We start from the raw sequence: 24,180 nt of genomic DNA on the forward strand, positions 1-24,180 counted from the left end.
TCTCAATGTGAAAAATAAAAAGGATTTTGGTAATATTTGTCATTAAAAATCTGAAAGTGTTTTTGATATTAGAATGAAAAATAAATAAATAAATAAATAAATTATAGTGATTTTCCAATACGAACATGGTGTGTGAAAAGTAACCTTCTTTTCATTCCATAAAAATATTTGTTTGAGTTCAGGAACCAAATTTTGGTTTAAAATTGAATTACACAGCAAGAAAAAATTAATTTTTTAAATATATTAAAAGTTCTGTAGATCTTCTCAATAAATCACATCTATATTAATTTGTCTATTACGTGATAAGTTTCATCACCCAAATTAAATTATTGGATTCCTTCAAATTAACGAAGTAGTGAATAAGTTTTGAAATGTAAATCTTTCCATATTAAATAGCACAATCACAACTAATGGAATTAAATAATTAATAATGCATCAATCATAAATTGATTTTGGTAAATTTAATGATTCTAGCATTTTATTTTTTTGGTTCATGATAGGAGGGGTTGAAAAAAAGCAAGTATTATTCTGAATACTTGATGTATTTCTATTTGGAAGTGTAATTGTGGTTAATTTTTAAAGTGATTTTTATTAAGAAATGCATTAAAATAATATTTTTTTATTTTTAAAAATTATTTTTTATATAAAACATCAAAATGATTTGAAAACATGAAAAAAAATTAATTTGAAGCAAAAAAAATAAAAAAATTATATTTTTTTTAAAATGTTTTTTAATGCAAAAATAAACATTACCAATTAACTGTTGAGAATAATCAATATAACAAAAAAAACATGAAAAACAATGTTTATAATCTTAGATTTTCATTTTTTTCAATTTCTGTATTTTAGTTCACATATTTAACTATATTGTGACTCAAGTAATTAATGGTACATGAACAAACTTTCCACACAAAATTAATTTGTATGCAAACAAGGTGACAATTACTAATTTTTTCATGTGAGGTCAACCATTTATTATTCACATGATCTATATTTTGCCGCTCACCAATTAGCACGTTAGTTGTTAAAAAAAAAGAAGTAAATCATTATGTTTTTTAAATGAACCGTTCTTTTCTTTTCTTCTGCTTCCTTTTTTTCTGGTTTTAAAGGTATAAGAACATAACTTTCGCATAAAAATGAGTTAATTGGTATTTGAAAAACATTTTAGTTGTATAGATATTTACATTGTTTACTAGAACTGTCTAATGATTTTTTTTGTTCTCATCTAGTATCTTAACTCCGGCTTTTAAGAGTATAAAAGTCTCTCATCTAGTATCTTAACTCCGGCTTTTAAGGCTTTTAAGAGTATAAAAGTCTTTTAACATGATTTATTTGTTATTTATAAATGAACTAGGGATAAATAATGTTTGTTGTTTATAAATCAACTAGCGATAAATAATGTTTTTCATATTAATTGTAAAATAAAACAATTAAAATACTACTAGAAAAAAAATAACCTAGCATAAAGGGGTGTTCTTGTATTTTTATAAAAAAAATATTTTGTTATCATAATTTAAGTGGAGGGGTACTTTGATATTTAACTTAATATTAAAAAAATAAACAATTAAAATGCACAATAAAACTATAAAAATACCTAGGGGTGTCTCTGGTTTTATGCATGATAGTGTTTTTTTTTAGTTTTAAGGTCATCTCAAGGATAATTTTGTATTTGAATAATTAAAAAAAGATTAAGAATGTGTATAGAACTCAAAGGCACGTGAAAAGCATATGTGCCTCTCGGGCAAAGCATGCGTTGTTGCCATCCGACATCTGAAAATACATTTTTATCATGTTGTTAAAAATATTGTTGTATTTTTTTTTTAATAGTACAATACATGTCTTTGATGGTGGTCCGAATTGCTACTAGATGAGCTTTTTTCTTCATTTTTTTTCTTTTTTCTCATTTAAAAAGTATAACTTGATCCTCTTTGTTGTTAATTTTTTAACTTTAATCTTTATTTTTTTTATTTTTATTTTTTGATCTTGGTATTTTTATAGAATTTTTATTTATTTTCAATTTCATCATTATATCCAAGTTTACAAATATCATATTTTCGAATTTATCCAAATTATTTTGCTTTTTTATTTCTTGTTTCTTCTGTAAAAATTTTATTGGATTTCAATTTTATTTTATAATTCAAATTAATGATAATATATTTTTTGATTTGGTCCTTATTGTTTTGAATTTTTTTTGTCCTTTTGTAAATGTTATTATTTTTTTATCTTCACCCTACAATTAAAACATTTTTTTTATTTTTATGTGAATTATGGTCCTTATTTTTTTGACATTTTTTTTCTTTTCATAAATTAGTTTTTATTTTCAATTTCATCTTTCAATCAAATAAAAAATTAATTTTATGTTTTGATTTCAATCCTCATTCTTTTAACTGCTATTTTAAAATTCTTTTAAATAATTAAAATTATTTTTTAATTTATCTTCCAATAATTAATTGATTGAGAATTGAACCTTATATTTTTTTAAATTAGATGTTTTGGATCTAATAACTTGAGTTAAAGATCTAAAAGTAAACAAGATTTAAAAAAAAAATTATATTGAGTTATTTGAATCTTATGATTTAAATCGCGAGTTTGGTGGAATATTCCAAGTTAAATCAGTTTTAATTATTGGTGTTATAAGTTTGTCGCAATTAGTTTTTAATATTAATTTTTTTATTTAATTTTATCACTGGAATATCACTTTTTATAATAAAATAAAATAAAATTATTTAACCTGAAAACATGGGCACCAAAACCAGTTCAAATACTAAATATAAGCATTTCTTTTTATTGGATCTTGAGGGTCTCCCACGACACAGACATATTTGTATTAAATTCGTCTTCGTATGACTTTCATTAGGAAATGAGTGGTGCAAGGGATAATTAGTTATAATTTAAAAAAAATTTAAATCGTTACAAAAAGAAGAAGAAGAAGAAGAAGAAGAAGCTACTCTCTGATGTCATGGATCCGAATTTAGACGTATTATTTTAATTTTAATTCTAACAAACAGAAGATTTACCATGCAAAATTACATTATATATATAGATCCTCTCACCAAACAGTGCGCCATTCATAGTTTTTTTTTTTCCAATACTTTTTTTTGCCCTTATAGGACCAAATTACAGGCAATTTAAGTTAATTTATTAGAAAATGATAACATTAAAAGATAAAAGGACAAATTTTTTAAAAAAATAGAGGAGATGGATGGCTTTTTTAAACTTTGAACAAAATACTTATTGTGAACCTCATACTTCTCAAATTATAAATATTGAATCACTTTAATTTTTAATTTTTTTTAAAAATTTTAATTTTAGTCCAAAACTTATTTCTCTTTGTTTGCAAATCCATGGTTAGAGGGAAAGTTGTTATATTCAAGTGATAAATATAGAAAATTAATAATGATACAAATTTTATCTATTAAAATGGTTGGTTTTGATATCAACATGTTTTATTTAGTAAAGAAAGTTCCATTTAACTTTTTTTATTTTTAGATTTTTTTTAAAAAAAACCAAATCTAAACTTGATTTTTTTTTTTTTGTTTCAGTTTGATATTGAGTTTTTTGTTTGAATTTTTAAGATATTTAATAAATTTATTAAGATGTTTATAGTGTTTTCTAGATATTTAAATCAAAATAGGTTGAAAATTAAATTTTTAAGCTAGCAAACACCCTAGGTTGTTTTTCCAATTACCTCTATTTTTAATTACTGGCCAAGAAATGACAGGTTATATGTTTTTTTTAAAAAAAATTAAAAGGTAAATAATGCATGGTTTGCACTCTATTATTGACAAAAATAAAGATGTGACTTGTCGACCATGTTTTTTTTATAGGTAAGGTATTTGTGTAGGCCGACTCACAGGTTTGTTTTTTAATGTACTTTTAACCTCTTAAAATTAAAAAAATAACACATTATTTCATTGATTGTTTGCTTTTGCTTAACTTGAAAAAAAGAAAAAACTATTTTTTTTATCAATCATAAAAGAAATAAAGCTATTTTTTTTTGTTAGTTCTATACACAACTCTTATTTTTATTTTTATTTTAAGTTACTGTTTGATATAAAAAAAAACCCTTACATCTGGTTGTTATATAATTAAATAAAAAGTATGATTTGAATTACATGGTTAATTTTAATTAAAAGAGTTTTTATTTTCAGATTACATATATATACACACACTATTAAAAAGTATATTGAAAGAACCTGCCTATTCACATATTCATTCTTTTTCTTAAAAAAAATTCCGACTGCGGTGAATAATTGCGGGTGGAATGGCTGGTTGCGCCTAAAACTTTTCCTATTTAACTGTTGAGTGGTAGAAGTTGGATGGCACAGCAGCACGCAAAAAGAGTTTAGATGAATTAAAATAAAATTGAAAAGGTCGAATCATGGTTTTATAAATACAAGAGAATTGATCACACAGGCTTGCAGAGGAAAACAACCTGGGAGCAACTAGGATGCGATGACAGACTATCAAATGACAAATTTTGTTAATGTGTGTCAGACCAAGAAAATTAAAATTAAAATTTGAAATAAGTGGAGGATTTTTTATTAGGACGAGCCAGACCCTTTTGCAGGAAATCAATCGGCCCATGTTTTATCATTTCGTAAATGTGAAAGAGAAAAATAATAGGCTCGCACACACCTCCATGCACATCGACCCCCCTTATGCACAAATGTACCATCTTTGTGTTGCATTTTTGCACTTGCGACCTTAAAAGAGCTGCTCAGGTAACAAGTACGTATTCATCCTTTAATTTTTTTTAAAAATATAAAATTATATTATAACTCATTAAAATAAAATAAAATAAAAACACTCTAATAACAAGGTTTTTTTAGACAAATAATATATCACTTATTATTTCTCATGTCTCTTTTAAGTTGAGCACACGAAACACAGGATTAATTTGTAAACTCTTCACTGTTCTGCAGCAATATTCTTACGTTGATTTATTACTTAAGGTAGTGATAAAAGTGATGTTTCTAAGTTGAGTGGCATGATCATAGCTGAAAGAAAAAGGTTATATAATTAAATACAGAGAACAACAATGGTAAAAGACTTGGCAGATCTGAGATGTATCGTTTCAAAGAAAGTAGTTAAACACCTCTCATCCCATGCTTGGGAACCCGTTTCAAATTATATTTTTAAAAAATTTAATTTATTTTTTATTTTTAAATCTTTTTGATATATTGAAATAAGAAATATTTTTTAAAATAATATATTATTTTGATGTGTTTTTAAGTGAAAAATACTTAAAAAAATTATTTCAAAGTATTTCTAAATATATTCCACCTTAAAAAAATTAAATTAATATTTTTTAAATAATCTTAAAATATTAATATTAAAAAAAAAACAATCGTTTTACTCTTCAAAAAAAAAAACACACACGACCACAGGAACAAACAGTAGTTGCCAAGAGGAAAAGTTACTGGACAGGCTGGAGCGCAATTACGCGACGTTTTCTGTTTGTTTTTGTCGTTTAGTCAATAGCGGAGTTATTAGGGGGTGCACGGATGTGATGACATGGACACAACGACAAAAGGAATTAGAGAAGCGATGTTTTCTGACAAGTTGGCAGTCCATCCAGTCTAGTCTGTGAAGCTGACACAACTTTGAATAATAACGGCTCTCCTTGTCACCGACATGAAGCGGGGCCCGACTCAACCGAATGCTATTATATATTAATTAAATGAATTTCTAAAAAATTTAAATCTGACAGCAGCTGGAATAATTGATTTTAAAAGCATCTCGCTGATAAGGAAAGCAACTCTTCAATCCAAAGACAGCCCCCCCGTGCCAAGAAACGGAGCGGGTGACGGGCTTGGATAATTTGAGTTCACTCATGAATTAAATTCTTTAATTGTTTTTTATTTCATCTTTAAAAAACAGTGCCAAATATCATGTTGAAATACGCAATTCTTTGTTCTTAGATCGCTTAAAATGTCGGCATTTTTTTCTGAAATGTCCATTGAAACTGGCTAGTTTTGCTGTCGATCATATAGGGAATCTATTGACGAGCACAGCACTTTGTCCTGAGGTCACGGATGTGGACAAAAACACAGGAAGTCTATAAGCAAGGGCATTATACTGTGTCGATCATATACAGACAATTTTCTTGCCGCAGCACCGATCAACGTCATGTCGAATTCAAGGTATAAGAAAACCGAATTTTAAAAAAAAAAATCATCGCGTTTTCTAGATGAATAGCTGTAAAACATCATCTTCTAGTCACTTAACAATGTAATATAAGTGTTTTTGTCGTTGTTTTAATTAAAACAATTTTTTTCCCATTTTAATTACACAAGATTAAACAAGTTTTTTTTTTTGAGGTATTTTTAGAAAATCCTTTTGTTTTGTGATCTAAAACTCTTGGTATCTATGTATAAGTCTTGTAAGTATATTTACTTTAAAACCTAATAGCAACTATTTTATATAGAGCAAATAATATATACAAGATAATGAATCTTTCATATTACAAATGGGAATTATAAGCACGTAGCAATAATTCTATCAGAACAATTTCGTTTTCTAATATCAACACAAGGTATGTAGGAAAATTGAAGCAAAGCTCGATCTTGGAAAGCATAATATGTATTTTTGCATGTTGCAAATGTATTTTTATTCGCAAGCTGCATTGGGTTGCGGACATGATATGAGTAGATTATCATATAAGCAATGTGCACGTGTTAAGGAATAATCGAGGATGTTTCATTTTCAGAACAAAATGGTGGATATTACTTTCCCTAGGTATTCACATGCTGCTGCACTCATTGCAGGTCGATGTAGGAAAAGAATCAAAACTGGATTTTTATTCACACAAAGGATGTCAACTTGCAATATTTATCTAGGCATACAACCAACCAAAGACGACTGGCCATATTGAAACTCCCTGAACAGAAGACATGCTGCAGTCAACAGCACTGAACCTTTATCATAAATTATAAAAGCAGCATATATGGGCTAGTGCAGTTAGGTATGTTCTCGTTTTGAAATCAAAGTGCATTGGACACTGGGGTTTTTGATATAGAAATGGCTATTAAAAACGATATTTTCATGGCAGGGAACCATGGAGGATGTTTCCTTTGCTGTTGCTACCTCCGAAAAAGTTAATAAAATTCAGGGCTTGCTTTTCCCAAGCTAGCGTTGCACATGTTGCTATCTTGATTGCAATCGAAAGTGATGATGATGCTTGAATGCCTCGAGCCGGTGGTTAATTGATTCCGCTTTGAATTTGTATTTATGTGATTCAAGAAAGTTACGGGTGACATAATCGGGACATGGGAAAAAGATTAGAGGTTGACGTGTCAGGAGAAAAAGGTTGCTTTTTGAACGCCTTCGGTATGAAGAAGGGAGGAAACTTAAAAGAAAAGTGAAAATAATAAATCACTGGAAATTCGTCGCTGAGTGGACGGATCACACTATAAGGAGAAAAAGGTTGCTTTTTGAACGCCTCCGGTATGAAGAAGGAAGGAAACTTAAAAGAAAAGGGAAAATAATAGATCACTGGAAATTCGTAGCTGAGTGGACGGATCACACTAAACACAGATTTTGATATTTATTATATGTTCTTGGTATAATGCTTGCTTATTTTCTTGGTGTGGTATGAATCGAGATGAATTATTTAGTACACTCGAAATTACACTACTTTCTCTCATGCATTGAGGTCTTTCAATGTACATGATCTCATTTAATTTTAGGATTAAGAAAAAAAAATAAGACTTCGGAGTATTTTCTTAAAGTGATCCGAATTGCATATGACAGAATTACAAATCATATGCCCGTCTTGATTGATCATTGATCGTGCAGACATAGAAGATCATTACGTGTTTCTCAGGATGAATTCACTATATGCATTCGTGCACCATTTCAAAACTTTGAAAATTGGCATGCATGGAAATGCCGAAAATATTGTTGTAAACTAACACTAGTGTTTGGCTAAAATGGTGTACTGTTATAGTAATTGCCAATTAATGTCAAATTTTTTACAATGATGGAGAGTATCTTGATATATTTTTCAGATTCTAAATTTATTGATTTATCAGTGATTTTCTTTATTAACAGATAAATTTCAAGCTTGGACTTGGAATCTTCTTTCCTTCAACATTGCATGGAGTTTTTGGTTTATAAAAAAATATTTGTTTTTAATAAGGTGTGGTTGGGTTGAGATTCTAGTTTCTTTTCAATCTTACATGGATTAATGAGTTGGTTAAATTGTAATGACCTAATTTTAGTTATACTTGTAATGATTTTATTCGTGGTGCATATAGTATTCAAATGTGAAAAAATACACATCTATGATTAATTTGGATGTTCTTTTTTATTATGTTTCTTTTTATTTTTTTTATCTCATTTATATCACAGTCATTTTTATTTTCATAAACAACCATTCAACTTTTCAAGAGCTATTTTCTAGATAACTACTTAATTTTTTATTAATACATTCAATTATTATATATAAAAAACTAACACTAGTGTTGATATAAGAGATCACTATTCCATACACTATCTTTTTTTTTTTTTTTTTTATGAAGCAGTCCCCATTAATCATGTTCAAATGAAGTAGTTGTTAGGCTCTAGAGGGATATCCTAGGTGAACCTAGAAGGTGGGTAATTAGGTATGCAAGGTAAAATTGTGGTTACAAGTAATATAAAATAGACTCTCTTCAGTGTGAGTGAGTAGTATAAAAAAATTATTGTCAATGGCTTTGATACCACGTAAATGCAATAACTCAGAATTTAAAAATAATGTAGATTGTTTTTCATATCTGATATAAGTGTAACATCTCCTGTACATACATTGTACAATGGATATCTTTATGTGTTGTACATTGTACATGTTCACTTGAATACTAACTCAAAAATCAAACACTATGATATGTGGTAACAGCTCCTTCCTTTACACATGAGCCGCTGTGTGACAACTTGCAATATTGACTTGAGATTTGGTTGTTTAATTCAGGATTCCTAGTTTCTACAAGACCTTAAGTTGTTGATGCTCCAATACAATGTAAGTATAGGTATAATCTTAGGCTGTGAAACAAGAACACAGACAATGACCAATACATGCACCACAAATTGTTATCATCTATTGATGAAAGAAACCTAACCTAACCTAACCTAGTCCCAACTCACAGGCCTGATAGAACCGGACCCCTTCAAATTGTTATACCCATTCCAACCCAAGCTAGCTTAGAACACATACCGTTGCTGGGGAGGCAAACCAGACCCTGTCGGACCCATTTCCATTTTCATCTCCATCTGTATTCGGCTTTCTGACATTTTAATGGTCTTCTGCTCTTCGCATTGTATTTATGGACCTCATCTTCTCGGTTAAGAAATTCCAATGTGGTTTTAGCTGGGCTTGGATCACTTATTTCAAGCCCGCCATTTTATTATTAATTACTAGCAATGTTTCACGTGCTTTCCTGGGGGCTAATTGCGAATTCTATATTTATTATTATGCAATGGTTATGGAGAGATTAATTGATCTTTCAAGAAAATGTTGAATTGTTAGAGCTGCCAATGAAGCATGGTAAGTACATAATTTTATTAACAATTATTAACATTAACATTAATAAAACAAAAAACCAAAAACTAAAAGGGATGATGCTTTTTAATTTACACTATAAAATACTATTCATTTTAATATTTTATTTATTAGATATTAAACTTTAAAATTTTTTCTGGTATGCTTTCTATATCGTTAGCTCGGTTTCATGATCCATGTCATGAGTTTAATTGGTTAACTTGGTTGATTTGATTTTTTTTTTCAATTTCATCCTTTTAACATCGAGTTGATTAAAAATTAGACTTCATGATTTATTTCGGTTTATTTTTTATAAGGTTATCCTAGTCTCATAACTCAAGTAATATGTTTTGTGGGCTAATTAATATAAACTCAGGTTATTTTATTATGTCTTATTTTTAGATTTTTTTTTAAAATTCATCATTTAATAATGAGTTTATTGAGAATTGAGTTTCATAATATATTTTGTTTTTTTTTTTATATAGGATTGTCCAGATCTTATAATCCGAATCATGAGTTTGGCAGGTCAACTCAAGTTGATTGAGTTTCATAATATATTTTGATTTTTTTTATATAGGATTGTCCAGATTTTCGAGTTTGGCAGGTCAACTCAAGTTGAGTCGAGTCATTTTTTTTGTTTATTTTCTATGAGATTATTTTAATTTTATAACTGGGATCACAAATTTAGCAGATTAACTTAAGTTTTTTATTTTTTGTTATGGTCTCACAAACCATGTTATGGATTTAACATATTAATCTGGTTGATTTAATAAATTGTTGTTTTAATATTATTTTTTCTAAAAAAAATATTTTTCTTAAATTTTTATAAGTGTTTCGGTTGTTTTTAAACTTATCAAGTCAATTAAATTATACCATTCAACTTCTATATAACTTCAATGTTTTTCTAATTAAAAAAGTATTAGTAATATTTAAATATTTTTTAAAAATATTAAATTTTTTTTTTTTGTCATACAGCCTAGTGCGGGCAAGAATCTAATATTGTTTCTATTTAACAAGGATCAAAGGATGAAAATAAAGCATGGCATTTAAGCTTCAACATATAGCAGAAGTTGCTTGCTATGTTCCATCAGTCATGTACGAAACTTGATTAAATTAAAAAGATAATTAAAAAATCAAATCATGAAAACAACCTATTAAACTAATTAAAATGTTTTAAAAAATATTCAGTTTTATTTTATTTTAATTTTATAAATTTAAAACTGAAAAACTTTGACCAAACTATTTAATTAAAAATAAATTAAATTGAACTGAAAAAGTAAATCGCATCAAACCAATTCCACTTGAAAGTTAAAAAAACACCTAAAAAAAAGTAAATCGCATCAAACCAATTCCACTAAAAAAACACCTAAAAAATAATATAGTTTTTGGTTTTTAATTTAAAATAATTATATGAAAATTGATTGGTTGAAGTTTAATTTTTAATATAAAATAATTAAATAAAAAAATAATCAATTTGAACTGATTTGAATTTGATTTTTATTTGATTTTGTATACTTTATAAAATTTTAATTTAATTATTTTTATAAATAAAACTCAAACCAAGCAAAAATAATAATAATCACCCTAAATCCTACAGGAAGCCGGATGGTTTTGGAGCTGAACGGACAAAATACAAATATCTTGCGACTTCATGAATAGCATAATGAGTGAGCAAGCACGTGTGTGACTCTGCTTCCACATGTTTAGCAGCTTTTGGAGGCTTAATTACGTGTCGTGGCCGTGCAGAGCTGCATTGGAATAAAGCTCAAGTGGCCAAGTAAATCTGTGCTCGATTGACACATACTCGGCGCAGCACCTGATTTGTGCATTTCTTTTCAGGGAATGGGTGTGGTGGTCTGGGAAGTTACTCTTGTTAATTGGTGGTTCTTTGGGGCCGGAGAAAAGGGCAGAAGATCGACCGCAAAAAGCCAAACAAAACGATGTTATGTCCGAAAAATGAACTGAAAACATAAAGATTGCACGTGTTCCCTTTTTAGCTCGAGCGAGAAGGCTAAAAATTGAGGCATGGTTTGAGGTTTCGGAGGGTGTTATTTCGAAAAGCGACACCTTTCAGAAATAAATAAATAAACTGAAGAAGAATAAGATCTTGAGAAATATAGTTATAAGAACAATGTTTTCTCCATCAATTTCTTTTGAAATAAATATTAAATCCTAAAAACAAACTCCAAACCTTAAGTTATAAATCCAAATTTTATAAAATTGAGAACTAAATCTTAAATTCAACCTTGAAATTCATTTGGGAAATTCCAAGAAGGCGCCATCCTTTGATTCGAGATGTAGAGGAAGAGGAGTTTTCATCGTCGATTCAGCCAGAATTCGAATCAACAATCGCTTCCTTTTACACTTCACAGCAAAATGAATTTTAGTCCAAGAGGGCCATGAGACCTTCATATCTAGCTACTTCCCAGGACAACATTCTACTGCTGGAGGGGATCTAGGCGAGAGATTTTTCAGGTGCTGGCATTGACCTTAGAAGCAATGACGATGCAATCACAGATGTTCTTTTCAGCTCCCGCTGGTGTGTTATCAAAGGGGCTAGGCTAACACTAGTCTGGAAACATTCAGGTAATAGCATTGCCCATGAATTTCAACGTCTAGATTTAGGATTTTGAATTTTGAGTTTAATATCTAGGTTTTGGGATATATTTAATAATTAAGAGAAAACACTGCTAGGACCTGCGTTTTCACTCTAGCTATGCTTCTTTTTTCCTGCGTGTGATTTTAATGTCAGAATATCATGTAACATGGTCGTGTTTATTTAACCTTTGAGCAAGGCCCATTCTGTGTATCTTGTAAACACAAATACCAATCGACGACTTGAAATTCATAATCCTCTTTCTACATGGGTACTAACATTGTAGGCCTGGGCCTGCGATCTAAGCCCACGCATATAAGCGTGGGAAGCCGAGATCTTTTTTTATAGATAGTGAGGAAAGCATCTTTTACCTGCAACATTTTTTGTGGTCGTGAAACTTGTTTTTGGTCATCATCCACTTTGAAAAACCAAATTTAGACCTTTAAAAATTCATTTCCAACCATAAATAAAATTTAATTAGTTTAAAAACTTAAGGAATAAATCAAATTTTAAAATAAACTTCAGAGCTTATCTATTTTTTCTAGTATCATTAAAGATTAAAACATTTTAATTGAGTTCATCTTTCAAAGCTAAATCTATAAACATCAAAGTTTTTTGATGATTTTTTCTCTGTTTTCTTAATTTTAAGGAATTAAAATGTGAAAAAAATAAGTTTTAGAATCAAAATATAATAACCTAAAACAAAAGGGATTCAAGAAGAAAAAATAAAAACATGAGGGATCAAATTAAACTTTTTACATGCCTTTTGCCAAAAAGGGTAGGTTTGTTCATGTTTTGGTTCTTAATTTCTCAATTTTTGTTTTTAACAATAAGATAAAACTCGAAATTAATTGTTAATTTAATGTTAGAATGTCTTATAATATATTATTAAAGCGAGAGAAAACAAATATAAATAGATTAAGTTGACAACATAACTTTAAATAAATATATTAAAAAGAAATAAAGTTAAGTGATGTAAGTATACAAAAAAAAAAGCTGAAGGATCTAAAAAACAATTTAACCTTAACCAACGGGGTGAACATGTTAAGGGATGAACGGTGGTGGATGTATAGCAAAACATCGACCACTTTTATTGGAGTTCTATTTTCTACTTTCTCTTTCTTTTTGTTGGATAGCTTGGTAATCGAGCAGTAGCACCGTAAAATCTCCAAATCAAGCTGAATTCCGAGCTCCGATACGAGCGATTAACACTAAATTAAACCCATCCATTATTTGTCAATCATTAATTATTTATAATCACATCAAAACCGAAATCCAAAACGACAGAAACCCTGAAGCAGTGAATTAGGGTTTTGGATCAGAATGTCGACGGGCGGGGCCAAGGACAGTGAGTTGCAGGTAGTAGCAGCGCCGGAGAAGACAAAACCGGCGCTTCCTCCGCTTCCACTTGCGGCAAGGACGGGATCGACGGCGTTGGTGGAGTACACGGCGCCAGTACTCAAAGAAGAGGAGGAGGACCTAGAGTTGAAGCTTCGAAGAATACTTGAGAATGTGCCAGTTCGAGTTAGTAATACCTCCGGTAGTTCCGCGGGTTCTGGTTCCGGTGATTTTCACCAGGTAATATGATCATTTCTTTTTTAATTTCTAAATTGTAAGCCGAGAAGTTTTTGTGTAATAGTTTTTTCAGTTTGCAACTTTCCAAAGTGTTTTGTATTCGTGTTATATAGATAAGAGTAAATAATAATTGTACTGCAGGATTAAGATTAGGGTTTTATTCGTTTGATATCAGGAGAGATCGATGCTGGATTGATTAACGTTTGTATAGACGAGTATATTCGGTAGAAACTGAATGTGATTTGGAACTTGGTTTTAGGCAGTATCGAGTTAGCAGTCGTTGCCACTAAATGCAATTAACACTGATTCATGCTGATGACCTTTTCCGCCATGACCATAGCGCTTTATATTAGAGATGCATGCCCATGGCGTTGTGACAGTAGTGATCCTGGTGCATAATCTTTGCCCGTGGAATGCTTTGGCTAAACCTCTTCTATTAGAAAAAGGATTCCTCTGCCACTTGTGGTTTGTTGGCACCCACTATAAATCTAGAAAAGCAGGAATACAGATGTCTAAATGCACAGGACATCTTGGTGATCTCAAGAGATCAAAGTAATTGGATTGTAACAGACTGAGGGTTGTATTGAAGTTGTGTTTGGTGTCGTTGAAAGAAGAATCATGCCAGGTTAAACTTATCTTATAATACCATGTTCTTTTGTATCATCTGTGTACTCAATGTTTAACATTTATTATATATGTTAATCGGTGAAGCAGGAAAACATGCGTGTTTTGTGTGTGAATATCCATGTCTGCATATATTCGTCTCACAATTTTGTTTTTTGGTTTTTTTAATTTTTTGGGTCACAACAGTATCGTCAAATGAGACGGAGAGAGCAAGACAGGCTTGCAAGGATGGATGCTGATTACCAGAGAAGGAAAGAGTTAGCTGAATTTAATATGAGGAGAGAGGAAAGGATGAAGGCTGCTGAGGAACAAACAGAGAAAAAGCGTTTGAAAAGGCAGAGGAAAAAGCAAAGGAAAAAGGAGAAGAAGATGAAACCAAATGCTGGTGGAGAAGAGTGCCGGAGAGAAGATGACGAGGACTCTGATGATGTTGGCGATGAAACAGGAAACTAAACACGCTTTTACCTTATCGTTTTAGTCTAAGCTTAGGTTCAAGCTTGATTCCTGCCGGAATCTTTAGGCAATGACTTCAATCAGCTTTCTAGTTGTTATGCTCGAACTTCCTAATTATTCAAGTCAGATTCCCTTGTTTGTAACCGGTGAAGTAGTGCCTCTCCATAGAGAGATGTAACTGGACAAGGAAAGAGTCAACTTTGATTGATGCATCCTGAAGGGCCTCGTCTTGTTGATTGTATTCCATCATCAGAGTGCCGGGTAAACATATAAGATGAAAGTTCATCATTGCCAAGCAGGTTTTTTATTGTGAAGCACTTGTGTTATTTTGAATGAGCGAGTTAACTAGTTAATGCCCAAGAATTCAATTGCAACAAAATTCCTAATCGGCCCCTTTTCTACCGTAATTTAGACACCCAACGAGCAAGCAGGAATTATTTTTCAAAGGCCAGACATCAGCACTAATCAGCACGCATACCAAAACTAATTAGTTCATTCAACTCAGATGATAAGCTACAGATAAAGGGAGGCATTACCAGTAGCATATTTACCGTGAAAACGTTACTTTAGAAATAAATGACTTCCAATAAACCCTGCCGGAAGTAATGACTAAAGTTAGCTAGAAAGTGATGTTACGCAACGATATCTTTAAAGTAAAACCTTAATGCCTGGGCTGATTCCATTTTGACCCAGCCCAGTTCTACATCGTCCAGTCCTCAGAGGACGTTATGAGCTAGATTTTGCGTCGGTTTCCACCGTTTGGTATTTTATAGTATTCTCTCCAACACACTTCCTCTATCAGTCAACTCATCGATCGATTTCTGAATTAGCTACCTCTAAAATTGAATCACAATGGGCGAGTCCGTCACCCATCGTCGCATCTCCGTCCATCAAGCTCTTGGCGGCGGCCCAGGTATGCGTTCACCTGCACGTATACACGTATTTATGCATGTATAGGAATACTGGTGTGCATCAAAACCATATACCTTCCTCGATCATTTTGATTCTAAATAGATCTGAATATTTTTTAAATCAACTTATAATCTTGATTTTAATGTTAAGTATTGGTGTTAAATGTGTAGTGGCTGATGTATTGTTATGGAAGAGATGGTACGCAAGCGTTGGTGTTTTAGTGTCTGCGACAACTCTGTGGATCTTATTTGAGAAAGCTGGTTACAATTTATTATCTTTTGTGGCTAACGTGTTGTTCCTTCTTGTTGTTATTCTCTTCTTTTGGGCTAAATCTGCTTCGCTTCTCAATCGGTAATTAATTTATGCTTTTTTGCACCTTTTTAAATGCTCGCGATTTTATTTGTCTAAATCTTTTTTGTGGTTATTGATTTCGCATGTGAAATTCTAACACATTTCACAATTTTTTATTGGTATAAATTCTTAGTTATGGATGTTGTTTTGTCTTAATTTTTTTGATGGATTACATGCATCAAAGAGAGATGTTTCATTGATAATTTTTACATTTCAATTTTATTTACTGATTTTCAGTTACTGTTTGCTGTTTTGGGTGACGAAATCTGGATTTGTGTGCATGTGTGGTTTTGGATTCTAGGAATGAATATTTATTAGTAGTTGTGATTTAGGCCATTCCCTCCACTTCCAAATTTGGAAATTCCCGAGGAGATTGTTGCCAAGGCTGCTGGTATTATTCACGTGTATGCCAATTATGCATTGTCGATTGCACGTGAAATCGTGATTGATAAGAATTTCAAGGTTTTCCTCAAGGTTAGTACCCATTTCTATCTTTCCACGAAAGAATTAGCTATAATTTTGTTGATCGCAAGAGGGTGGAATTTATATGTGTGATGCACATGTGGTTCTGCAGGTTGTTTCTGGTTTCTGTGTAGCATCTTATATCGGTAGTCTCTGCAACTTCCTAACTCTTGTCTACATTGGTGAGTTTTTTATTGCTTATTGTGTTTTCTTAATCGGTCCATTATATGAGGGCAGGCATTAGTTCATTATATTTGATTACATCTACAGGGGTTCTTCTTAGTCTCTCAGTTCCTTTGGTATATGACAAGTACCAGCACCACATTGATGAAAAGTTTTGTTTAACCCATAAAATAATTCAAGAACAGTATAAGAAAATTGATGATGCCATATTGAAGAAGATTCCATTGCCATCAAACAAGGAAAAGAAGACACAGTAGGTAAGTTGCTGCCTCTGTCTCTCTCGTAAATATAGACTAAAGTAGGAAGAATTTTATTGGTAAGCATTTATGATTCCATGTCTAAATAGTGCACATCTGACTGAGATTATCCAAAGCATGCTGTGGCCTTTATTATGTTTGAAATTTTGATGTCATTGGTGCAATCTCAATGTCATTATTGTTGAGACTATAATGATTTTGCTAATGTTGTGGAAGGATACATGACTGATTAGGCAACATGATGAAGGCTCTGGTAGAGTATTTGTAACAAAAATCTGATAATTTACCTCCAATAGGTTAGAAGTCTTCATTATAAATGGGCTGCAGTTAGGCTGCTTATGACAAGGGCATCTTGAGTATATGGTACTTTTATGTTGAGGATCTGTTAGCTTGTGCGTAAAATGAACATTACATCTCTGCCACATTGGATGCGTGTTGAAGAGAAACATGCTCCTTTGCTGTCTTAGTTGCTTTTTATTTTTGTGTGAATTATAAATAACATGCTTGGCACACTTTTGCTTGAAATTTGCTGGAAATTGTCACCATGGTGAGACTAACCTGTGATTTAACATGTCGATAGATTAATGGACTTGCCTTAGTATAGTTTTTTTCGTCTTTGAGACTTCCTTGGAATATCCTTTTCCATAAGAAATTGAGTTTTCATGAGTGTTGCAACGAGGAGGTGAATTAGCACAGATCATACTGAAATTTGCCAGTACATGGGTCTCCAAGATTCTTGCATTCAGGATTATTATTAAGGAGTCTGTTGAACAAATGTACTATTACAAATATTGTTCTCCAAATTTGCTTTCTCTGGTGAAAGTTATCCGGATTGTATTTTCATCTTATGTTGATTCACTGGCCTTCCTCCCATCTGGCCGCTTATTTCAGCATTGTTTACTTTGACCTTCCCTGTAACTATCTCCACACGAACAGCCTTGGTAGGCAGGATGAATGCCCTAGGTTGTCAATTTATCAGCATGCTACCTTCATCTTGCTCATCAATTTGCTTCCTTTATCTGTTACATGGATATCCATATACTGCATTTCTAGTCAGAATTAAAACCATTTTGGACAAACTCAATTCATACTGGATGGATCTGGTCACTGGTGGTTTACTCTGTCCTCTGTCTCTCTGGCTTTTGTTCGTTGAACAATTTTGAGTAAACTTTGGATACAGGGTTTCAAGTTGTTCAGCAGGCAGTGACAAGTCGCATGGTGAATGGATTTTCAGCATATGAAGCTGTTGAGGGGTGATTTTTCTTTCTGGTTGGGATGCGGTCAATATTAGCATAGAACATCAGCTACTCATGGTAGTTTTTTAGGAGCAGAACTAACCTTAATACCACGAATGACGAGCAGTAGATTTTTCATTATTTTTTATCTGCAGAAAAGCCATTGTTTTGATTCTCGTGATCTGTAATTTTGTCAGTCCTTGCTGTTGTTTTTATTTCTTACTATTTCATTCCCACTGGATTATGTTCTCCGATTGTGGAGAGGAACTAGCTTTTGATAATGGAAGTCTATGATAGCCATGTTTTTTACTTCCTTCTTTGAAGAGCAAGTAAGCTTCTTGGTCTGTGTTCATATTGACTGGCGCGGTATTATCATAGCTTTGTGCTTGTTTAATCGCTTCAACTTTTTACGTTTTTACCGTGCTGCTCGCTTCCTCTACCCCCTCCAGTTGTCGACATAACAGGTATTGGGCCTGTCATTTTACTGCGTTGATTCACCTGGTCTTCCGACCTTCTTTCCTAGAACACAAACCATCTTTTTTTCTTTTTTTCATAAACAAAGGTTTTTTTTTATTAAATTCAACTTTACGATTGCAAGCGTGACGCGCGGATCTACCACCTTCCAACCTGTTTGCATTTCCTTTAACAATTGAATTGAAGAACAGCATCCCAGACAAGTCCAAATGTATTGCTTCATCGAACTTCTTAAAGTTGCTTCTTCTGAATACACACAATTGCATGCTCCTATGCTGCTTCCACGACATAATAACAAGGGCAAAATTCTCTGTTATGCAACTACCGTACCATAGAAACAGGTTTTTAACCTCCCTTGTTACTCTGTTGCTGGTGGATGTTATTACGCTTAAGTGTAGAGAGGATTGATTTATACCACGAGATCAATTGCAAGTGCTTGAGGTTTTGGAATCAATCAAATTTCGGTGGAACGGTAGGCTACAAATTATCACTATGAGAATTGCGCGCATTTCGTAGTATCATGCAGAAGTTTTAAAATCACTATCTTCAACCTCGGCTACGATATCATGCAGAAGAAGCTTATGCCACCTTAAAGACTGGAATATTTTCTGATGGTGGAAGTGTCACTGAGCGTAAAAGTTCCAAGGAGAATACAAGCCCCAGGAAGTGAGAAAGGATGGTGTTCGCTGATGCCTGCACAAGAGAAATGGTGAGGACTGCTATCAATCAAATAACTGGGACCAAAATGTTTACCCCAATTAAAAGCTATCATTGATTTATCCGAGAACTGAACACAGATGTTGGTTAAAAGAACAACACTTTAGTAAATTGATAGAAGGTAAAAAATTTTACTTCTTCCATCGTATAGGCAAATATTGAAGTTACCCTTTTTATCCTCATTGATTCATTTGTTGATTTATTTGGCTGAGAGCATAAATGCTAAAACTGATAAAGCTACAGTGACTTCGATAATAACACAAAGTGTGATTTCTTAACCTAACTCCTACCACGAGTCTAGTCAGCAGAACTTTAAAATATGATAGTAATTAGATCTGTATAATATTTACCTGCACCAAAAACACATCCAATGCAAGAACTGGACTGTAACCAGGAGAGATTTGCTGGTAATAAGGATTTGCAGAAGAGGTTAGGGCCTTCCCAACCAACAATCCAACTGTGGCTTGCATCCCAAGAATGGCAGCACCCATTCCCAACAAATTCACTATTATGCCATTTTTCAAGCTTTTCACAACATCAGCACGAGGCGGTGCCTGAAAATATAAACAATAAACAAAGCACCAAGCATAGAAAAAATATTTTAGAATTATGTAAACAATATATATCTGGTTATTTAACTTCAGCAAAGAGTCTTTGAGTAACAGTATGACAATCAAAGGAGCCACTTCATGTGTGCTTAATTCTACCACCATATTTAGACCACATCGTCCTCACGAGAACCTAATGCGATCCACATTTCGTATGGTTTTCTATTTTTCTTGTTTCTTTTAACAGGCGTGAAAAGCTGTAGAACCCAAGCCCAACAAACACTAGCAGTTTACTATTCATGATCTTCTGCACCTCAATGGTATGGAGTTCATCTTAATTATGTAGTCCAATGACTCGCATGAATAAAGAAGAAAAATCACATAGATAGATAGATGGGAAGCAAAGACAAAGGATACAAGATGAGTCAACAAATACAAGCTGCATGAAACTCCCTTCAAGAGATTCTCGTTGACAAACTAAACCTCCCCAGTCATTTTTAAACTACAAGGACTATTTGTAGATATAAAAATGGGATCCAGACTCTAATTGCCTCTTATCATTCTTCTCTTTAAGAGAAAAAAATATCAAGGAAAATATTTGCTAAATTTGAATGTCCACTTATCACAATATCCCATGCCCCAGCATTGTGAAACCAACCATTAAGTTTGTTACTTCAACATTGGACTTCACATTAAATTACCGCAAATGGCATTAGAAGGAAACAATGTCTCCATTTCCATAAAGCGCCATATTACCAATTAATTCTTTGGCATACAGAAACAACAAGATTCTCTCATGTAAACCCACTGACTTCATCATGCACAAGTTGTACAAACTGCGAATAGCATAAACAATGTAATTTGCCCAAGGTTAAAGAGCACAATCAAATTCTTAAACAGACTGCCAGGTTATTTCTGTCAAACAACCAGTAAACAAATGGGGCATGCTCATGTTTGTTTTAGCAACTCTACTTATTGATAGTTAGTGTGTTGCAACTTCCTCCCTTTCTTCGTAGTAATTATAATATGACAAGTAATTGCACGGTCCTATTCGGCATTGAGTTTGCAACTACATTTCAAAAGTGTTTTTGCCTTGAAAATACATAAAATTGATTTTTTTTATAGTGCTTTCTAATAATTTTAATGTGCTGATATAAAAAAAATTATTTTGATGCATTTTCAAACTAAAAACACTTTTGAAAAGAACCTAAAAATAGAAGCTATCACTTTCTCAAATGGGCATTTTTATAAGAACCTAAAAATAGAAGCTATCACTTTCCCAAATGGGCATTTTTATAAGAACTTTCATTTCCTCTTCTCTTTCTTTATCGAAATTTCACTGTCTACTTTGAATCTCTAAATTCATCATTCAAAAACTATTCAAGACCGAATGGACAAGACATATGGCCCAGGATTAGGCCTAAGGCCAAGTGGCCCATTAAGGAACGAGCCCAGTCCAAGGCTTCACGTCCAGATGTGTCACCGATAAGGGGTGGCTAGCCCGGACACGGGATGACCATGAGGGTTGAAATTATGAAAAATAATAGGCTCTCACAACATGCAAGTAGCTCTCACAATGGTACATTGCTTGCCCATTTTAAAGGACACATGGCACTCCCACCTTAATCTACCTCATGCAGGGAGGACCGTACAAGTGACAGTTGTACCCAAAGCAAAATCTCCTCCTGATACTTTCGACGGGCCACGGATCATCACGAATGGGCCTACCATAAACATAGGTACACAATGAGGCTTGTTTTGCAAGTATTATGACTCTTGCTCAATTTGGCAGCCCACATTTGAGGCCAGTCATCAAGCTCATCATGTTACCAAATCCAAAAGACCTCAACACGAGAGGAGACCTCATAAAAAACAATCATTCCTAATACAAATGACAACTAAAACAATCATTCAGAATACAAATGACGACTGAATAAGTAAAATGTCCTTTCCAATGATTAAGTTAAAAATCCTTGGAAACAACCATTATTCAGAACGATCAAAATAAACACTGTTTATGATTGCGAATAACACATAGTAAAAAACCTAAAACAGTATGTATACATACCTTGGAAGGATCATTGGCAGTTTTTCGGAGCTTCTCAGAAAGCCGGATGTACCCAAATGACCAGAAAACAGAAATGAATGCAGCTGCAATGCCACCAAGAGTAGCATAAAAAGTGGGAGGCGAAGTGATCTTCCCAGTGAAAGCCACAGAAAAGGAAAGAATCACAGCTGCCACTGTACTACATATTAGCTGCCCCCAAAATCCTAAACTACCCAACCGCTTAAAATACCTTGATGTATTCTCTAATCTCTTAGCCACCTGCACACACAATAACAATAATCTTACTCTAGTCTCCACAACAGTTCCCACATTTTTCTTGGTAACCAAATATAAAAATTAGCAACCAAGAACGGAAACTAAAATGACAATTAGAAAACCGTTTTAAAGCAGCTACTTTCCTCAACTCAAGTCTCATATTCACTAAAAGTTGCATTTCGCATCGATTTCTCTTCATTCCCATCATCTCTTAGAAGTCAAACAGACAAATTACCACACAAGAAGCAAAACGAAAATGACATTTAAAAATTAAAATCCCATATGAAAGGCAGCTCCTTTTTTTAGACATGTTAATGGGTTTCCAAAATAATGCATGTATTGCCCCCAATCCAAGCGAAGAGAAATTAGTGCATAAAACAAAAATAACATCAAGAGAAAACAAAAACCCTTATAAAAGACAGTTCCTTTTCTTTTACTACACAAATGGATGGCCACACAACAATGTGAGTTGGTAAATTAGACTTAAAATTCTAATGTAACTTTCTTTTAGAAATCTTGAGCAAAGAATTTGGAGAGGGTTTGAACCTGAGCGAGTTTTGCCCTTTCTGCCTCGTCGTTTTGGGAATTGAAAGCAGGAGCAGTGGCATTAGAAGCGTTTGTTTGGGTAAATAATTTTTTTGGTGTTTTGTTCCTAAGATGATCATAACTTAATAATGAGCTAATGTAAGAGAATGATGGGAGAGGTTGTGTGGATTTGTGAAAGATTAGGATGGAGTTTGGAGGAGGGAGGAGAGGTAGGGGTTTTACACAGTGGATAAGGGGAGGCGTTGGAACCGCCGCCATGGATGCAGCCTGGCCGGTGCGAACTGCCGGTATAAGCAGCGTTTGCATTTTTCCCGAAAGTGTGAGCGGAGTAGGCTAGTTCGAGACGATGGACTCCTAAATAAGAATCAATTTTTTTATATGAGCTGCATCTCGTTTAATAAGGTCATGTAAGAAGCTTGTCGTGCGACTATCTGTCGTCCATGTACTAAAAAACAATGTGTCGTCAGATGTGTAGACGACACTCGTCTTACTTGGATTCTTATTAATCTCAACTAATAGAGGAGGGAATTCATTTTTCCTTCTCACAAAAGTTTTTTTTTTCAATTTTTCAATTTATTCTTCAATAGATTTATTTATTATGGTTTAATTATTCTGGTTATAGATTTAATAAATTAAATACGATTAATTCAAGTTATTTTTTTATTTGTTTATGTTTAAATTTTTTTAGATCAATTAAATTAATTGTGTTATATCATGTTAATCCTTAAATTGTTCAATTTTTTTAATGTTAGAAAACACATTAGCAACATCTAGATATTTTTTTATACTAAAAAAATTGATTTAACTAGTGGTATAGTTAGGTTGACTTGAGTTTTTTTATCATTTGTTATTGAATATTTTTTTTTTAATTTTATCTTTTAACATTTGATTGATTAAAAATTAAAAATTATAATTTTTTTATTTTATTTCTATGAATCCTAATCCTCTGGCTTGGGTTTCGTAGGTTAACTCAAGTTGATTTTGGTTATTTTTTTATCCTTTTATTTTATTTTTTTCACAATTTAATAATTTAACATTGAGTTATTTGGGAATTAGACTTCATAATTTTTTTTATTTGCTTTCTACAGGGTTATCATAGTTTTATGATTCTTGCATAAAAAAATATTATGCAAGGATATAAATATTAGAAATATTATATAAAACTAAATTTTTTTATTTAAAAAAATTCATCTATATAAAAAATATAAAAATACTATAGATAAATAAGAATAATGTTTCTAAAAAATAAATATACACGAAACAATTCAAAAATAAAATTTCAATTCAAAAAGGATAAATAAGTCAAAAGAAAAAAAAAGAACTCACACAGTAGGGATACTAATCAAAACAAAATTTAAAAAATTATTTAAAAAAGACTAATTAAAAAAGTACTAGTTAACCAAA

At 32.1% G+C, this 24,180-nt stretch overlaps 3 protein-coding genes across 3 annotated transcripts; 2 read left to right on the forward strand and 1 right to left on the reverse strand.

Moving 5' to 3' along the window:
- The first annotated feature begins 13,171 nt into the window (after positions 1 to 13,171).
- On the forward strand, positions 13,172 to 15,128 carry LOC105129857 (PRKR-interacting protein 1-like). The gene is made up of 2 exons (XM_011032096.1): positions 13,172 to 13,694; positions 14,502 to 15,128. The coding sequence occupies exons 1-2, from the start codon at positions 13,440 to 13,442 to the stop codon at positions 14,766 to 14,768; spliced, it is 522 nt and encodes a 173-aa protein (XP_011030398.1). The 5' UTR covers positions 13,172 to 13,439; the 3' UTR covers positions 14,769 to 15,128.
- A 291-nt stretch (positions 15,129 to 15,419) lies between these two features.
- Positions 15,420 to 18,484, forward strand: LOC105129856 (reticulon-like protein B11). The gene is made up of 6 exons (XM_011032095.1): positions 15,420 to 15,681; positions 15,851 to 16,031; positions 16,364 to 16,505; positions 16,606 to 16,675; positions 16,764 to 16,933; positions 18,114 to 18,484. The coding sequence occupies exons 1-5, from the start codon at positions 15,621 to 15,623 to the stop codon at positions 16,931 to 16,933; spliced, it is 624 nt and encodes a 207-aa protein (XP_011030397.1). The 5' UTR covers positions 15,420 to 15,620; the 3' UTR covers positions 18,114 to 18,484.
- A 546-nt stretch (positions 18,485 to 19,030) lies between these two features.
- Positions 19,031 to 23,148, reverse strand: LOC105129858 (protein TIC 21, chloroplastic-like). Its single transcript, XM_011032097.1, has 4 exons — positions 22,777 to 23,148; positions 21,976 to 22,233; positions 19,710 to 19,913; positions 19,031 to 19,335 (listed from the first exon to the last, which is right to left on the reverse strand). The coding sequence occupies exons 1-4, from the start codon at positions 23,080 to 23,082 to the stop codon at positions 19,222 to 19,224; spliced, it is 882 nt and encodes a 293-aa protein (XP_011030399.1). The 5' UTR covers positions 23,083 to 23,148; the 3' UTR covers positions 19,031 to 19,221.
- Between the last annotated feature and the right edge of the window lie 1,032 nt (positions 23,149 to 24,180).

Source organism: Populus euphratica, unplaced genomic scaffold (assembly GCF_000495115.2).
Source record: "Populus euphratica unplaced genomic scaffold, PopEup_1.0 scaffold34.1, whole genome shotgun sequence".
NCBI classification, from domain to species: Eukaryota; Viridiplantae; Streptophyta; class Magnoliopsida; order Malpighiales; family Salicaceae; genus Populus; species Populus euphratica.